General features: G+C 35.8%; 1 protein-coding gene across 4 annotated transcripts in view; it reads left to right on the forward strand.

The window, feature by feature from the left end:
- Positions 1–18888, forward strand: part of KIF2A (kinesin family member 2A) — a 51038-nt gene that overhangs the window by 13023 nt on the left and 19127 nt on the right. For all 4 annotated transcript variants that reach the window (XM_064641948.1, XM_064641946.1, XM_064641949.1 and 1 more), the window contains exons 2-13: positions 6097–6191; positions 6798–6917; positions 7311–7365; positions 8633–8755; positions 9280–9380; positions 10346–10441; positions 11186–11240; positions 14041–14203; positions 17477–17567; positions 17703–17766; positions 18173–18264; positions 18505–18647. In XM_064641948.1, the coding sequence (XP_064498018.1) occupies positions 6097–6191; positions 6798–6917; positions 7311–7365; positions 8633–8755; positions 9280–9380; positions 10346–10441; positions 11186–11240; positions 14041–14203; positions 17477–17567; positions 17703–17766; positions 18173–18264; positions 18505–18647 (1198 nt within the window). The remainder of the gene's footprint in view (positions 1–6096; positions 6192–6797; positions 6918–7310; positions 7366–8632; positions 8756–9279; positions 9381–10345; positions 10442–11185; positions 11241–14040; positions 14204–17476; positions 17568–17702; positions 17767–18172; positions 18265–18504; positions 18648–18888) is intronic.

The raw sequence follows: 18888 nt of genomic DNA on the forward strand, positions 1-18888 counted from the left end.
TGGACCTACCTTGAAGGGAAGTAAAAACCAAAGTGTTCCATTGAATGGGGAAACCACAGGAAACTTGTTTTGAATATAAAGGGAAATTTTAGAGATCAGCTTGCTAAATGAAACAGTAGCAAAAACCCATGGCAGCAACATGAGGATGCAGCTCTTGGTAGTTTCAGAGAAGCTACTTCAGTATGGACATCTAACAAGTTCAGCTAGGCTGAGCATGGTGAATTTTAATTTAGTGGTTCAGAGTGTAGGGGCTTAAATGCAAAGGGAGCGAAAAAGTTGCCTATGTCCTGTGTGCTGTATGGGGGACATTAGGTGTATTGTCTTTTCAATCTAAATATCATACACAGTTAGTTCAGTGACATGTCTGTGTGTTGGTTATTTCTTCCCTCCTCTTTCCTTAGTGGACTGTCAGTAAGATCTGTGAACTTGATTTTTCTAAAACACTGGTGTTTGATTGGTACTTGTACATAAATTACATACATATCTCAGCTTGGGATATTTCTGAGTTTGATAGCTTTCTATGCAGAGGCAAGAGTAGATTAAGTTGGATTTTAATTCAAAGCTGAAATATATAGGCAGAAGTGGGAAACTTGATTTGGGTAATACTGCTTTATGTTATGTTCTCAAAATCCCTGTCTGTTACTTTGTAGAGGTTTACAGAGATGATAAAATGTGTTTGTAACATGCATGTCATATGAAGGTCTTGTGTATTCCTGTGATAATTTAGATAATACAGCAAAACAAGTTGGTAGCAGCTAAGGATCATTCAGAAAAATTAATATTAAAATATGTATTTAATTAGAAGTATATTTTTTAAGAACTCACTTTAGAAATATTGTAGGTATTGTGCATATCTAATAGTTCATTTGATAGTGTGATAACACTTGTAACTATGGTAACAGACAAGGCAATAAGGAAGGCTGGAAAACCCAAAATAAATCCCTATGATTAAAACAATACTGGTGTAACTGTGGTAAATGCAAAGAAAATAAAAGGCTACTTGTTTGTGGATAAATGAAACTTTGAAATAAAATAAAATCAAATATGTTTAGTGTTGTGGAGAAAGTAACATCAGTCAGCAGTAACTGATGGTTTTTCCTTGGGGGATTAGCAGCAGGACTGTCTGTGCAGTGCAGGGAAGACCATGACAAGTGCTGATTGTCTGAATAGGGACATCCCCACAGTTGACACTGCTGGAGACAGCAAACCTGAAATTCTCTTTTTCTTTCGGATTTTTACGTTAAGGTTTGCTAAAGGCATTATTTGGTGAGTAGAGGATTTTTTTTTCCACCTCTCTGAGCTCTTTGAGAGCAGGAAAGCCCTTCCACCATAGTTGCAAGGAATGCAGCCTGCAGCATAGAAGACAATTTTCTGGACCACAGTAATTCTGATGAGTGCTGCTTCTGGATTTGCAGCCTCATGTTTCTCATAAACGGGTTTTTTTAATATGTAACTTGGGGCTTATATTGCTTTTAAAAGCGACTGAAGAAAATTGTACTTTTCACAATTTTAATTTTTGACTATCAAGTGACAGAGGGTGAAGGTCAGTCATGTCCAGGTGTCTCTAGGTGAGGTAACATTCATATTAGTCCCTCATGAACTAGAATAGGAAAATCATGGCTATTTCATGAATGTGTATTATACTGTTTTAAGGGATGAATACCTTCTGTTGCAGTGGTCATCCTCAGCAAGACTCTAGCAGATATGAAGTTTTAGTATATTTTTACATTCACCAACATGTACTGCTGATGCACTTAGGAAAACTAAGTCTGATAGTCCGCTGCCTGAGCTAATAGAACACATTTGTGCTCCTGAAGATGTGGCAAGTACAGGATTTCTTTTACTGAAGGTCTGTTAATGTTGCCATAATCTGGTTCTGCTAAAAATAGTTGCCTGGGTTTGAGCTGACAAGGCTTAAACAACTGTATGATAATCGTAATGTAATGCTGCTGGGTAGGGTCCTGCTACTGGTTTTGGGGGTGGAATGAGATGGTCATAGTGGAAATTATGAACCTCTCTTCTCCATAGCCCAATCCAGGCCCTGAGTGTAAATTTTTAATTATTATGACTCAAAGGTATTTTTAAGACTTCACAAAACTTTTGCATGTAATGTGTGAATACAGTGCCTTTTGTGGCAGGCAGACTTCAATTATGTGGAAGCTTTATTTCTTGAGTCACTTGAGAGAACAAAACGGGGTTTCAGTCACATGTCAGCCAGTGCTGTAGCCCAGTCTGTAACTTGGAAAACACCAACCCATATTTCACACTGGTAACTTATGTTTCTGAGAGGTAAGTGGGAAGATGAAAAGGCTGTGATTTTAGTATTGTCGTTGATTGCTGCCTCAAAATTTTGGTGGTTTGGAGAAGTTTTGCGGGCAGAAAATGTTCAGTTTGCTTAGAGGTAAGGATCTATGTACAGCTTGCTATTTGCAATCAGTTGGCACTGCTACCTAGGTTGGGGGTTAGTTAAAATGTTTGATTTTAACTGCCCTGGTAATTTGCTTTTGCTGCTCATCCTGAACATTTTTGTGCATCACTAGCTGCCTTAATAGCTCTTACAGAAGCGGATATTTATCTGATATGTCAGCAGGTCAAATCAGTATGCTTACTGCCTTCTGTTTGTCAAATGTTCATCAGAATGACTAGGAAGAAAGCGAAGGAAGAGTTATTTTTCACTTCTATTGATTAGAGTGAGAATATTTTAATGTATGTGTATTTAAGGTAATTTTAAAGTGTTGGCTTCGCACAGTTCTGTGTTGTATTGCTGTGCTGGCAGCAGTATTTTCTGCATGCTCTAGTTAGCAGGAGATAAGCCAGATGTCACATACTGTATGACAGAACATATTTACACAAATATTCTTTTTCAAATAACTTCTCCATTAGTTGTGAGCCCTATAGAATATGCTGAGTTAGAAGTGACCCGTCAGGATCATCGAGTCCAACTCCTGGCCCTGCACAGGACACCCAAAGAATCACACCATGTGCCTGAAAGCGTTGTCCAAATGCTTCTTGGACTCAGATGGGCTTGGTGCTGCGACCACTTCTCTGGGGATCCCTATAGCAATCGAACAACTTCCCAGAGAAAAAGTTGCTTGTGATGTGAATTCTAATCATGTGAGGAGAGGCACTAGAAATTAATGGAATGCTGAGGGAATAGTAGTTGTATCAGCTTTACTTTCTTCTTTTGTTTCTGAGGTGTGTATGAAGATGAACTTCCTTGAATCACTGGTTACTTTTTCAGTTTGTCATCATGCATGTTCATTTTTACATGGACATGCTTACATGTCACATTTAGTACCAACTCTAGAAAGTGCACCAGAAATTAGGGACATTGCGTTGAACCACTCTGTGCAGATTGATTTGGCCCTTTTTTTGTAGCTTGGTCTTGCTTTATATGCTGGACGAGATTTATGCCAGCCTAATTGGTTGCTGGCATTCCTGAATTTCCAGCTGCTGTATTCGGCTGTGTACTAGAAAAATATAATGGAATACTGTTTGCAGAGAGCAAGAAGCAATTGTAAAGATGTAAATGTGCTATCTGGCACTTCGATAACGTGTAAAATTTTAGTAACACAAAGAATTTTTAGGAACAAATTATGTGAGTACACTGCCAATTTAAACATTGTAGTGAGTATTTTCTGTTTAAGCTGAGAATATTTGGAAAATGGACATTTTTTTTTTTTTGTCAGTGTTGGGGTTTTTCGTAGTTTTTATTCAGTCCTGACTTTGTTGGCCAGGCAACGGGTGAAATCTGTCACAGAGATGGAAGATTTATTGTTATTTTTTTGTTACGACATGCTGGCTTACTGTGCTTTTGATAGAGTGGGGTATTTTCTGTTCATTCATCAGTCTGTTTTGATCTCTTTTCACTTGTTATGGCAAAAATTAAACCTTTTTTAATTATTAATTGTTCTCTATCAAATGTAACAGCACAGAAGCAGATAGTAGGACTTAATGTGATGACTCTGTGACTAATACAGTGTCACAGGTTTCAGCTGTGACTAGTAATTTTCTTCAAAATTTATAAAATTTAGTAACACTGAATATTATTGTAATATTGTATAGATTGTGTTTTGGTAAACTTATATTTTTCATATATCATTTTTGTCTTGATTCTGGATTGATAGCTGGGTCAAACCTTAAAACAGCAGCAGCATATTATTCCAATGTAAGCTCGAGTTTCCACTTCCCAGAGTTTGTGTGTGGTGGTCTGGTTGCAGCACGCTCCGCAGAAGAGGCAGAAGTGGCATTGCTACAGGAAGACAGCAGCTTCTGTTGCTGCTTTGCTGAAGGACCAGATAGCTCATTGAAACAGTTCTACAACAGAGTGTTGCACAAAATTAAGTCCCTAGGGGTTATTAAATGCTGAAATAGTAAGGGAGAGGTGTATTGAGGATGGCAAGAACAGTGCTCAGGGAGCACAAATGGAGGGGTTTGTTCAGACAAAGTATGGCTCAGGGAAATAAAAAGTGAATGCCAGAGGACAGGAACCAAGTGAAGCAAAAGGGGAGGCTTTTTTCTTTTAATATTAAAAACTGCTTAACCTTCTTCGGTAGTGGAGCGAATGTTCTGCTTTGGACAAGGAGAAGCATGGAGGTTTTAAATGCATATATGATGTATGTTGCTGTTGAGGTGAATGCCACAGATGTGAAGGCAGTGGTGCCCAGGGCTGCCAGCTGCTCTGTGAGTTCCCTGAGTACTGTGCTTCGCCTGGATTGCTGTCAATCTCTTCCTCCACACATTGTGTTAGAGTACAGGGAGTTGCTCGTACCTTCCATGATGCTTCCCCTTATTCTCTCTTCTTGCTGAATCTTAACTAGATGTGAATGTTTAAGCAGCCTTTGTAATAAAAAAAAATTAATGGAATATATTTGTTACTTGCACTGTTAGGTGAGATAATTTGGGATATCACTCAAGGTTTTTCTTTCTGTCCGTCAGTGGGCCCTAGAAGGCTTAGACTGTATAAAAACATTAATCTTTATGTTTTTGGAAAACTGTTAAATTGTGACTGAAGTGGCTAAACCAAAAGTTTGAAACAATCAGCGGAGGAGGAAACTGTGAACACACTGGAGCAGATGTGTATGGACTGTGCTATGTTTCACCCCAAGCAGGTGCCCAGCAGCGGCAGCAGCAACAGTATATGCACGACTGCTCCAGGTCAGTCACTCATGCTTGGAGAGCTGCCCTGGCCTTAGGGGGTGAAATGAGGAATTGCTTCTTCATACTCTACCTCATTAAAGGAGGGTGTGAGAGCAGCCATTGCATTGGACTTGTGTTCTTTAGAAACCTCAGTTCTTGATACTCTTAGGGCAAAGCATGGATGCGAAATGAATGTGACACCTTGATCCTTTTGTGTCAGTGCATGGCTGTTCTGCTCTTCCAGTTGCTTTTCTCTACTGTGCATAGGAAATAGGACATAAAAAAATGGCAGTGCACTATATATTTTAGAAGAAAAATCCTTATTCCTACTGAAAATTTGCTGGGGGCTCACTACCTTTGTGTCTTTCACGAGAGAAGTCAAAGCAAAAGCACCTTAACTCAAGCTCGGCAGCCTGTGTAAGTAGCTCTTTCTAAAATAATAGTTTGCATTATTGTTCCAGGCAGTTTAATTTTAGTTGGACTACCAACTGGTTGGATGCCCATAAAAAAGGGATATCAGAATACAATTTCAGAGGGCTTCAGTTCTATGTTGAGATGTGTAATCTTGAAGCCTAGAAGGGGGACAAACCAGCCTTTGGGGAGTGCACCTCAGAGGACTTTAGCACCTGTGGGAGTCCTGTAGTATTCGACTTTTCTTCTCCAAGGGAAGAGAGTCTAAGTGGCATGGCTTTCATGTGGTGTTCTGCTTAAGTACCACTCAGTTTTCTGTTCATCGCCCGTTTCACTTGAATGCTGACTGTCCCATTACAACCTCCACTGGTGGATTAGGTCTGAGCCATTTCATAATCTGTGGCCTGGAATCACCTAACTGATCACCTAACTTTTTTCAGCCCTCTTCTTCCTACCTCTTTCTGCATGTCTCAGTGCAGGGATGAAAATAAGTTCTTGAAATTTTTTCCACTAGTCAGTAAATGATCATCTGTGTTTGCTTTCTAGGCCGAATTCACCAAGCTATGGTAACATCCCTAAATGAAGATAATGAAAGTGTAACTGTAGAATGGATTGAAAATGGAGATACTAAAGGGAAAGAAGTAAGCTTAATTATTTAGAGCTTTTCTCTTTTAAAAAATGTGTAATCTACATGAATATTACTTTGAATCTGTGCTGGATACAAAAATGATACATAAATCTTAATTTACTTGATGATTCTTTGGGGTTTTTTTGCACAGGAAGTGCTGAGCAAATTCTGGTTTCTCTTGTAGTAAATTTGACTTCCTGAGCTCAGTGTCATAGCTTTTAAGTTGTTCTTTTCATCTGTTGATTTAGAACCAGATTACAAAGACTGACCTTGTTATCCTCTTTTTACAAATAGAAAAATCAAATTTTTAAGAGGAAGAATGACACAGTACTACTAGCTACTTCTGTTTTAGTTTAATCACTTTATGAAATTACGACTATGTATTGGTCATTTTTAATTTGTCCCTTTTCTGACTGGTATGTTTTCAAATAATACAAAGACCAAAGCTTAGTCTGTTTTTAGCAAACAAAAAACAAGATAATTCAGATCTTAGAATTAAAAAATTGTGGGCTAAACCCAATAAATATATTTACTGTTTATTGTCAAATATAACAGGAGAAATAGAGAGGGTTTATTATGTTTTAAGTCTAATAGACATGTTTTATGTTCTTTTACACAGATTGATTTAGAGAGCATATTTTCACTTAACCCAGATCTTGCACCTGATGAAGATATTGAACCTGGTCCAGAGACACTACCACCACCTGCTGCATCATCCAAAGTAAACAAAGTCGTGAAGGTTTGTAATATCTATGCAACATGTTCATGATAGCCATACAGTAATTCTATATATGATGTCATGCTGAAATTTTTAACTTCTGTTTCTGTTGTGCTATTTGATAGCAGTGTTCCTTTCTTTTTCTTATGGTGAATAGGGATTTCTAAAATTTTTTAAGAACAGGTTTGGCAAAGGGGCAGTTGGAAACTAATATTTATATAAATATATCCCAATGAAAAATGTAGAAAAAGTTTTGGAGGTTGTTTTGAAACCGTACATATAGTTCAATCAATCTTCACCCCTTCACTTTTCAGGGAGGGATTTGGCAGCAATCACATCTGTATTGCTCATGTCATGTTATTTTCCTTAACTGGAAAAAGTCAGACCAAATAAGAGAGGTTTCTTTCTTTATAGAGTCGACGAACTGTGTTCCCTTCTAAGAATGACCCTCCTACCAGAGATAATAGAGGTAAATGTTATCTCTTTCCATTTCAAGGGAGTAAAAAATATGGGAACATTTTAACCTCCTGTTCATCTAGTATTCTGTAATAGTTTTACATTTCTCATTTGGTGTGTGTGCTTGTGACGTGTAAAAGACATGGTACATAATTCCTGGAATTATTTCTCTGTATGTCTAGGAGTTCATACTATACAAATAACATTTATATACAAGTTTAAGCAATACAGCATTATGAAAGTTAAGCCGAATGAACTGAAGGTGCAAAAATTTGAAGATAATTAATTATGCAATAGTAAATGAGGTGTGGACTTTTCATGTGAGGACTAAGCATCCTCAGCTTATTTGAATGTTTCAATACACACTAAGTAGTGCCCTTAAAATTCTTATACTTTCAGGTTTTTTTACTTGGTTTTGTAGCAGCCTTTGTGTGAACAGTCATTCAAAGAATACTTAGGCCCTACAGGTTTTTTTTCTCGCTCTACAATTAATAGCGAAAAATCACTTTTGTACTCTTCTGGTAGACTCTGTTAGAAGTGTGTAAAGGAAGTGGGCCAGCTGAAGCAGAGCTGCTTCAAGCAACTATTTATAAAACAATTTAAAGCATTCAGCTCTATCAAAGAGACTTGCGTCCTCATCACTCCTGCTGCATTCGCTGGGAGCAGACATCACAGCATCTTCAGAAACTGGCATCTTTAGCATGTTTAGAATCAAGTTTACACATATCGAATCCCTTCTGGTATAGAGTCAAAAGGGTTTGTTTCTTCCACTCGCAGGTTGAGCTGCACTTTGCTGGCTTTCATTTCTATTGCTTTGCTCCTCCAGATATTGTAGGCTCAGTGGGGTTGGAGCATTTTGTAACATCTAGAGAATGTGAAACAGTGGGGCTTTTTTTCTTACTAGTTTTTGTGCGTATAATCACAATATAAATGAAATTGCAACACTTTAAGCTTCAGGGCTGCATATCTCTCAGTACTCTCTTTGTTGTGTGCAGATAGTAAGTTGTACTAATTCTGCAGTATTAAAAAATATGCATGTGCAGCATTGGTACTTAATAATTATGTTGTGTTGGTGTATAGTGATAGGATAAAAAAGTCTACAGACCAGATGTCTTTATTAATAGACTTTCTATGAGTGTGGCTCCTCCTAACCCCAGTAAATTGTTGTGTCTGGAAAGGGGGCACATTTTATCTCATCATAACAAAGCATTTCAGAAGCGGGTGGAACTGTTACTGTTGCTCTTCCGTGTCCAGATGAGCTTAGTGCTTTTTCTTTGCAGTGGTTGGTTCTGCACGTGCGCGACCTACTCAGCTTCCCGAGCAGTCTTCCTCCTCTCAACAGAATGGTACTGTTTCAGATATATCTCCAGTTCAAGCTGCAAAAAAGGAATTTGGACCCCCTTGTATGTAAACCGTGTATCAAGGACTCATTCATTCTGGGCATTAAATATACATTTTCTTGGATTATGTTGTTGTCCATAAATGATAGATGGTTTATGTGCTCAGTTGTTGGTGAGCTTCCTTGAGAAGCTTTTTCGGAGAGCTGTGGCTAAACACATTCATTTTTGTCATAATTGCACTACTATTTGGAATTTGTTTTTTCTTTATCTTCTTTTGACCATGGTGGTGTTGTTTTGCCTTTTTTTTTGTTGTTTGATTTGTCTGGGCTTTCTTTTGATTCAAACCAAGAGATCACATGTGTCTGTCCAAATATTTTTTGAGGGTCATTGTCCATATATTTTTGATTGTGTAATTATTTTCCATTCCCATGTCTTTTTTCTAACAAATTTTATGAATTTTAGAAGCTAAAATGGCGCAATTATTCTTTATTAACAGTGATTTACTTGAAAATATAGTTGTAATTATTGATAAATTAATGTAATTGAAATGTACACTGTAAATACTAAATTCATACTTTTTCTTTAAGCACGTAGAAAATCTAACTGTGTAAAGGAGGTTGAAAAATTGCAAGAGAAGCGTGAAAAAAGAAGGTTGCAGCAGCAGGAACTTAGAGAAAAAAGGGCTCAGGTTAGTACTTTTAGCTCAGATAGGAAACATATGTCAGCAAGAGAAGTTTACAAAATCATTATGCTTTTTTCAGTGTTTAATAATTTTTATGAACTGTGATAATCTTGAAATATAATGTTGTCATCCTGTATACAAGTTTTATAAATATTTTGGTGTTTGGTAGCATTATTCTCATAACTACTACTTTAGATAGCTTTCCCCCTTTTTTCTTCCTACAGAAATAATTACTTTCAATCACTGTCTTCCTGCATGTTCTTCAAAGAGTGACTACTGATAGTAGCTATTTCTTAGGGAAAATGTATTGTTGAAAATAATCAACCTTTTGACTTTTAGAAAGGTCTGTTATTCTACAGGAGGTAATCCAACATTATGATAAATTGTTCTTTATGATCTTTGATGCTTTATAGATCTGTTTGAGGCTCAAGTATGAACAGTGACTTTTCTTAAACTTTCTTTAAACTAGTCTATGCTTTTACAATTTCATCATGCGAGCAGCTTGGCAGCAAGTTGTTAAAAACTTGTGTGAAAGAAATGAAGTTGCTAATCCTTTGACAAAAATCTCTTAATATTAAATGACTTTCTGTCACAGTGGTGTAAAAGCTTTAGCAAAACTAGAAGCGTTAGCAGTTGGGTTGCCTGCACTGTCTTCTGTGATGTGTGTTTTACCTGTGTAGTGGAATGTATATGTGCATCTGTCAAAGTGTTTTCTATTGCATGCCAACCAAAAATGTGAAATAGGAAGCATGTAATTCCTTTGCTATATGGTCAGTAAATTAGCTACACCAGAATGGAAAAAGGCATTAAACGTGCATTAAACTTGCTAGAGACATTTCTGGTGTTTTGGAGAAAAAAGTATTTTTTCAGTTAATGTGTATTTTTCTTATAGATAAATATAGAAGATACTGAACTTAGTCCATTTTAGAAAACAGAGTATAGTAGAAATTCTGTTCCTTACTTTTCCCTAGGATGTTGATGCTACAAACCCAAATTATGAAATTATGTGTATGATAAGAGATTTCAGGGGAAGCTTGGATTATAGACCACTGACAACTGCAGATCCTGTAAGTACACCAGAAACATGGAAATATTTTACCCTTCTGTGGCTTTGCTGTGTTTTTGTTTGTTTTTTTTATTTATACTTCTGTCTGTAAATTTGAAAAATAGGTATTTTAATATATAATAGTATTCAATGTAACGTGGGTTTATTTTTCAGTAATTTGATGATATTGCAAATAGTAGGCTGAGAGTTCTATGTTACTAAATTATTGTTAATTATGTTAGTTAAGTATCTTTTTGCTATTAAATAATGCCGATATGTACTAAGTAGTCAGTCAGCCTTTGTATTGTAAATTTTCCTGGGATGCTAGAGAATGTGCACACAAAACCATTAAACTTCTCTGAAAAGCCCTGTTTAGCATAAAGATAAATATTTGATCTTTGAAGGTGATATAGGCCTTTGGTTTGCAGAGAAATCAGAGGAGCAGAATCCTTAAATGATGAAGATTGTCAGATGTCTGTGGAAATCAGAGATTGTGACATTTTCTGTCAATAGCATATATACCCCGCTAAAGCTAGATTCACTTGCAATAGTCCAAGATGTATCTGGTACTCTGTAGGGTTAGATCACTGTCTGCAGGGAGTTTTGTTAATGCATAGTTCTTCTTTTTGGGTTCTTGGCTATTGTGCAGACACAAGGGGCTTTTACATGTTCAGGTGACTCACTGTCTTGGAAATTTCTCTTTGTTTAAATGATTGGTTAATTAATGGAATAGTAGTATAGTTCACTGAAAAAGTTTCCTTTGCAGATCGATGAGCACAGGATTTGTGTTTGTGTACGAAAACGACCACTCAATAAAAAAGGTATGATTACTGAAGATTCTGCTGACTTATTTATCTGAAAAGCTGCTTCTGATAGTGATATTATTTGTGCTAAAGAGCTCTAGAAATACTGATCAAAGGCGAAACTGTTATACTAGACAGTATGGGTGATAAATCTAGGAAATTCATAGAGGTGTCATAACCTGGATAGAGATGGGAAGAAAAATAGTTTGACTATCACAGTTTTATGGATTGGGAGCTGAGGCACAGAGAGACTTCAGTTTTTTTCCAGGGACATCTAGAATGCTGGTGTCTTACGAATGGTAGGTGCCCAAACATGTCCCAGACATCCTCACAAGGCTAGTGGATTACAGAGAACAGGAGACTTGTATATCCTGTACCTGCTGCTCAGGGATGGGGAAACATACCTTAGAACGTATCAAATACCACTAAAGAAAAGCTATTGGGTACTAAAATAACTCCCTACTGGCCATTTTTTTGGTGCGTAATGAGTAGTACAACTATTTTTCTTACTGCTTGCTTATCATACTGGAGTCTGTGTTCCAAAAAAAACCCAATAATCTGCTCAGGTTTCAACTCCAGTTAAATCTCAGTCTTCCTAGGAAGTTCTTTACTGTCAGTGGGAATTAAAGAACTCAAATGCTTCTGAATTGCAGCCTGTTGGAATCCAGTGCTGAAAGATGTTTCTTTCCTTCTCTGTCTCTCATATTCTGTTTAGCTGAAAGACTCAAAAGAGCATCGCTCTGATGCTGAAACAACATGGGATGCATTTACTATTTTTGTACTGTCGGAACTATGAAAAAAATGGGAGAATTGTTTTTCCTTTCTCATACATAATTTGATACTCATATATAGTTAGGTTTTGTCTTACTTCTACCCTTCACATTGCTGCTTCTAATTTTTTTTCCATTTTTACTTTTACTTTTTTCTTGTACATTTGGGGCAAATGTCACCTTCTACCTGTGCTAAAGGTACAAAGGGGTACAGTAAATGAGAACAAGTTGTCTTTAGATATGAGTTGGGATACAGAAGTAGGATTTGATTTTGGGATAGTTGCATTTCTTAGGTATTAGTGATTTGGAACTATTAAAAAAGTAGATCGGAGGTGTTTGTAGAGAACGTCTAAGTGAAAATGAGGTTGGCATGAAAGCCATTTTGCATTTTTAAGAATAAACTATGGTAAAAAATGTGTTAATTAAATAATCAATATGCAGAGGATGATAATCTAGTACTCTTCTGAAAACACTTCATAAGAAACAGGATTTCTCATAGAATTGTAGAAAAGTGTGAAATAAGTAAAGATACTAGACTGTAACCTTATGAATAGAAAAAATAAAATAATTTGTTTTGTGAACTCACACAGAATTATCACCAAAAACTTTAGGTGTTCTCAGCACCGATTGTTCTGTGGATTGACTTTTCAGGAAGTAGGTGCTCAGAGTGACATTTCAAGATTTTATATCAGTGACATATATTTATAATTGCAAAATGTATGGTGGGTTTCAGAGACACTATTTCTAATTTTCATCAACAAGGAATACAGGTTCTCATACCAAATAGCTGGAAGCAGGTAACTGTCTTATTCCAAACAATTGTTTAAGAAAAATCATCTTTTGACTGGTTAAACTATAAAGTTTTTCTGCAAAGAATTGTCCATCATACATTCTTTCATCACTGTTCCTTATTTTTCTCTTTTGTGATTGCTGCAGAATAATTGCATTTTACTTTATTGAAATGCAGTTGAAAAATTGTTTGTACAGTGACTGGAATGGATGTTTCTGTTGGTGTGTAATGTAATGCAATGGTAACCATTTTACTGTTTGATTAGGATGTTAACCCATGAAAGGGTTCCTATCTGATTGTATAAAGTCACATCAAATTCTTGAACTGCATGCCTTAAGAAATATTACATAGAAATGCAAATAGGACACATTATTGAATCCTGATGGTACACACAAATATTCTTTATTTTTGTGCACATTATGGATCACTAGGTTCTCTGTTTTGCTGACTCATACAACAATTAGCATTAAATTGTAGTGCTGTATAGCAATTATAACCTGGGATGTCACTGTTGAAGTCACAGTGGTAGGATCATTAGCATTTACAGCCTTTTCTGCTTACAAGGTAATTTTTAGAAAGGATTTTAATTTTAGAGAAATTATATAGCAAAGGTGTGTGCTGTAGGTTCCAGAATGCACAAATTGTTTGTGCGTTCTGGACACAAACTGTCTGTGAGGAATGAAAGCAAAATTTTTCTTTTCAAAAGCTATGAACATATGAGTGTAAGTTTCAGGATTTAGAGAAACTATAAAGATAATATTTTAAAGTAAAACAGATCATAAGGGTATTAATTTCTTTGTATTTCCAAGTTTGACCATCTGAGCAGTATAGGACTTTTGGCATCTAGTTTCTCCACTGGGAATGTAATTGTAAAAAGTCAAAGAGTATGGTAGTAAGCTGTAAAAGAGTATAAAATCTCTGAGGAAAAAGATCTCAAATCCATTAAAAGTGTTATAGAATACATAACAAGCTACAATGATAATGCCGTAATTAACAATATAGTTTTTCTAATCAGTGTTGTACAACTTCTCTTTCATTTCTAGCAACTGGTAGACTAGATATAGACTAGGTGATGACTAGACTTCCAGAATGAAATCTCTTACTTAGCAGATAACTATCAGGGCATCAGAAGCCCAAATCCATTGCAGTGTTGCTTCTTGGAGGAGCTGTGTTATCTGAGATAGGAGTGTAAACAATGGAAAAATGTAAAAAATAATGACGTGTTGTTAGTTAAATATATATTTCACTTATTTTATAGAAACTTTAATGAAAGACCTTGATGTAATAACAATTCCTAGTAAAGATGTTGTGATGGTACATGAACCAAAACAAAAGGTGGATTTAACAAGGTACCTAGAAAACCAAACTTTTCGTTTTGATTATGCCTTTGATGACACGGCTCCTAATGAAATGGTTTACAGGTATGTGTATATGCTTTTTTTTGTGTGAATCTTTTTTCTCATGTTTTTTCCATGTTAATAATTGTTGCACTTACCTTGGTCATAGACTTTATTCTTATTCTCTGTGTTACCAGAGCGTTATATTGCTACTTCCATTATTTTGCCTGTTTACTTTTGTTTTAACTCTTTATCCCTAATTCTTCACCTGCAATGTCATCTCCACCTCTGTTGACCTCATTCCTGCTCCTATTCCTCCTCCAAGCCCTGCTGGTTTCCAGGCTCTGGAAGTATTGCCTTCCTCCTCAGCTGCTGATTACTTGAGCCATGAAATGAGCTCTCCGTTTGCCTCAGGTTGTTGTCTTATGATTAGTATGTGTGCAGCACCTGAGGAACCTGAGTCACAGCTTTCAGTCTTCAGGAAACCTCGAAGAAAAGGACAGCCCTAGCACCAAAGAGTTTGCAGTTTGAATATAGGATAATTAAGATATGCAAACAAAATCAGTAGAGGGTGGGGAAAGAGTACAAAGAAAGTGAGAGAGTTTGTATTGGTGTATTGCCTGATACCTGAGCTAGCTTGTCTGCTGGAAGCAATCTGGCTTATGTAACATGGAAATGTGTAAGTTACCTTGCTCAAAATGCCAAATCTTTCTGATTTAAAGAACAATGGCAACAAAGACATGCATCCCCTTTCCGGTCCAAGGTAGTTGAATCTCTGTTTTTTTCTTTACTCTTCTGTTTCACTTCCACTGCTGATACAGAATAATTTGCCTTGTACAAGTCACTAAATGGAGTAGATACAGTAGCAGGCAAGGTTAGACACCACAACAGGTCATAATCTTGGTACAAAGTCTAAATACTGTGAAGCATTTTGCAGGGAATATTGATATTAAAAAGGAATTTGGTGAAGATATTTTTCCTTGTGCTTAGAAAGTGCTTCCCATAGCCTTAAAGAGTATTGACAGATGAATGTCTTAATTCTTGTTTTTAATCCACAACTAGGAAGTGAAAATTAGGATCATGACCTGGTTGACAGTGTTATCCTGTCAGTGGATAACAGAAAATTCATAATAAAAGAATTCTTAAAAAGCTGTGAAAATAAAAACTTCTCTCTTATGCTTGATATAATTAGAGAAGGATGGTGAAAGGAAAATCTCATAGTCTGTTAGTTTACACTAACAAAAGACTTCTAAACAGCAAAGCTGTGTCCTTGGAGATTTCTGTCTCTGCTGGCTGAGTACTGGTAGCATCTTTCCTTTCCTTGGTGCTGAAGAGCTGTGGAAGAGCCAGCTGGCTGGTGATGTGTGAAATAATTCTCCTCCTTGACAATCCATTCTTATAATCTCCCTCCTTGCTGTTCGTTATCTGTATGAACAAAGTGTTTAAATGTGAGGGGTGGTTTCGGTATACAATGTTGTTGTATTTTTGTACTGAATTTTCTCCAGATAGTTTTTGTTAGTTATGTAATACATTAATGGCAATAGAGGAAAATATTTTAAGATTATTTTATTCATATTGAAACAGTAAATCTTTAATCTTTCTCCTTCTCCCTCATATGGCACAATAATGACCATTACTTGAAGGGCAATCTGCTTCAAGGTCTCCTCTAATAACAGAAGTAAGAGCAAGATAGGTATCATCATCTGCTCTCACCAGAACTTCAGAGTCACAGTGAGGAAAATAACATTGTGTGAAGTTGTGCCAGTTCTCTCCAATATGCTAAAATTACTCTATGTCTATACTGAGAAAATGTTCTCCAGTTTGAGAACATTGTTATTATTATTACCATCATTATTACAATTTCCACCATTATTACTATTATTACTTTGCTTAATTTGTATTTTAAGTATTTTTTAATCCACAAATTGCAACACTGAGTTGCAAGTTTTTGTTAATATTAGAAAATACTCACCAGTTTGAATGTTTTAAAGGAGAAACACTTTACATTTCTGAAAGAACAAGATTGCAAGTAAAAGTTCTAGTAAAAATTAAAATTGGACTGTTTTGACATAGTAGAATTTGGAGGTTTATGATGCTTTGTAAAAACTTTTCTAAATATGTTTGTGTTTTGCCTTACTTTAAAACAGATATAATTAAGTCCCTTTTTTTATAAATAAGGAAAATAAATAATTTCAAACTCAATCAAACAGAAGTAATGGAGTATGCGTCTAAGGTGGATAGGCTTTTTGGAATTTTTTATTTTACATATAAAGACAGCAAATGTCAAAATATGGGAATATCCTCTTGATAACACAGGAAGTAAATATTTAGAAGAAGCAAAAACAAAAGACTAAGGCTGATCAGGAATCATCTGGTATATTCTTGATGAAAATTCATGATTCTGTTAGACATAGATTTTTTGCATAACCCTTGTTTACTGAATGGCTCAGTCTTGTCCATATTATTTTTGTAAGTGATCTTGTGTTTGAAAGCAGAATGAAAAAAGGATGTAACACCTCCTTGTTTCTGTAATCCATTTTTCCTTTTTCAGTCACTTATAGGTAATTTACATGTAAACAACCGGAAAAAGTTTAGAGAGAGAGACTGTTGCAGAGAGACTCTTATCTCCATTTGTAACCCTCCATTACTTTACTCTTTGCTTTTGGAATTTTTAATGCAATAATGGTGATAAGCAGCTGAAGTAGGAACAATAACTCCATTTTTCTTAAAGTAAAACTTAATTCTCTAAAATAAGAAATGATAATTCAGATAATATTTTTGACACAGCAAAAAGTACCTCAGGAATTACTAGATTTTTTTCATTCAACTTGGCTATCCATTTTCATGAGCCTTTTCTTGATGTATGCATGTTCTCAAAATACTAAGGTGTGCAATGTTGTGGCCACTTGTCTTTCAAATTTAATCTTGGAAGTTGATTTGGGGAGAAAAAAGCCCCTTCAGCTGAATTTTAGTATTGACAAAATTCATATCTCCTGCACTGTCCTATTTCAATGTCTTCTTATTCTGTCATCTTTAGGGAGTGCAAGACTCCATGAAGTAAATTGTGGTGTGTTGGATCATTAAACCAGGGAACTCTTTTTCCTTGGGGTTTAAAGGATGATAATATTCTTGTGATATAAATGAGAAAGACCTTGTAGCTTTTCATTGTTTGGGAAATTTTAATGCCTTAGAGCTGGTAGTCTTTTAGTTCAGAAATTAATGTATAAATGTCCTTTGACTTTTCAAACTACACGACCAATTTCTGTCACTTCTGGTCTTAACGTTTTTATTATCCTTTTGGTAGTGGCATCTTAAAGTACTCCAGTTTGTTAAGTACTGTTGTGTTTTGTGTTTAAGGTTTACTGCTCGACCTTTAGTGGAGACCATATTTGAAAGGGGAATGGCCACTTGTTTTGCATATGGACAAACAGGCAGTGGAAAAACCCATGTAAGTATTTCTTCTCCCTGTCGGCAATACAGTTCTTTTTACATATGGCAGACTTAGTTGAGTTCTATTAAGTAAGAAATATGTAAGTTACAGTTCTGTGATTTTTATGTGCTTTTTTATTTATTTTTAATTTAGACTATGGGTGGTGACTTTGCGGGAAAGAACCAAGATTGTTCTAAAGGCATATATGCGCTTGCAGGTAAGACTTTATTGATCAGTTGACTTTTGGCAGATTAGTTGGGATCAATACATTTTCTGCTCCCTGTCATACAAACATAACAGTTTACATATTTTGCATTACAGTGGAGCTTTGGTAACATCAAAGGTATTTCCTAGATGTGGAGCCTTTATACAGTAGTGTAAATATAGACTGCTTCAAAAAATGCAATAACAGAGGATTTAAGTTTATGATTTTGGGGTCTTCTGCATCTTCCGGTGTAATGTGGTAGTTTAAACTGCATTGTTTTAGACCTAGTTACTGACCCTTTCTGTTATTCTTGCAAAATATGAGAGATGCTGTTAAATAGACCGTTACGCATGAATGAGTGTTCACTAAAAAAAAATAGATGACAAGATTTCTTTTTGTTCTGGAAATGTATTCACAGCTCGTGATGTCTTTTTAATGCTAAAGAAGCCAAACTATAAGAAGTTAGAACTTCAAGTATATGCAACGTTTTTTGAGATCTACAGTGGTAAGGTAAGTACCTGGTCTTTCTCGAAGCAAGGAAGAATTTCTTATTCACAAACAAGATTTTGAGCTTGTCACATAAAATATTTTTTTCCTCTTTGTACTATCAGCTATATTTAAAATAGTTCTTTACACTTCCCTTGCAATATGTTTTTCCATGGAATAATTTGTGTATTTTGATGCAGAATTTGAAACAGTAATGTCTTTTAAAGCTCCTCTTTAACTGTTCTGTTTTCCCCCTTCTGTAAGGTTTTTGACTTGTTGAACAGGAAGACAAAATTAAGAGTGTTAGAAGATGGTAAACAACAAGTCCAGGTGGTGGGATTGCAGGAGCGGGAAGTCAAATGTGTTGAAGATGTTCTTAAGCTTATTGAAGTAGGCAACAGCTGCAGGTATCTTTGATATCTTACACTAGTTTTTCGCTGTACATTAAAAAATCAGAACAAGATTTTTTTGGGATCTCTTCATAGTGATGCCTGCAAGTAAGGAATCTATCTACCTTTTAAATAAAGATATTTAGAGTTTCTCTGTCTCCTAAAAAGAAAAAAACTGCTTTTTTGATGGAATGTGAATTGTATGCGTTATGTAAGCAGCTTACTGACTTAAATTCACATGATTTAAAATCTGGAATGC

This window comes from Pseudopipra pipra, chromosome Z (genome assembly GCF_036250125.1).
Source record: "Pseudopipra pipra isolate bDixPip1 chromosome Z, bDixPip1.hap1, whole genome shotgun sequence".
Classification (NCBI taxonomy): Eukaryota; Metazoa; Chordata; class Aves; order Passeriformes; family Pipridae; genus Pseudopipra; species Pseudopipra pipra.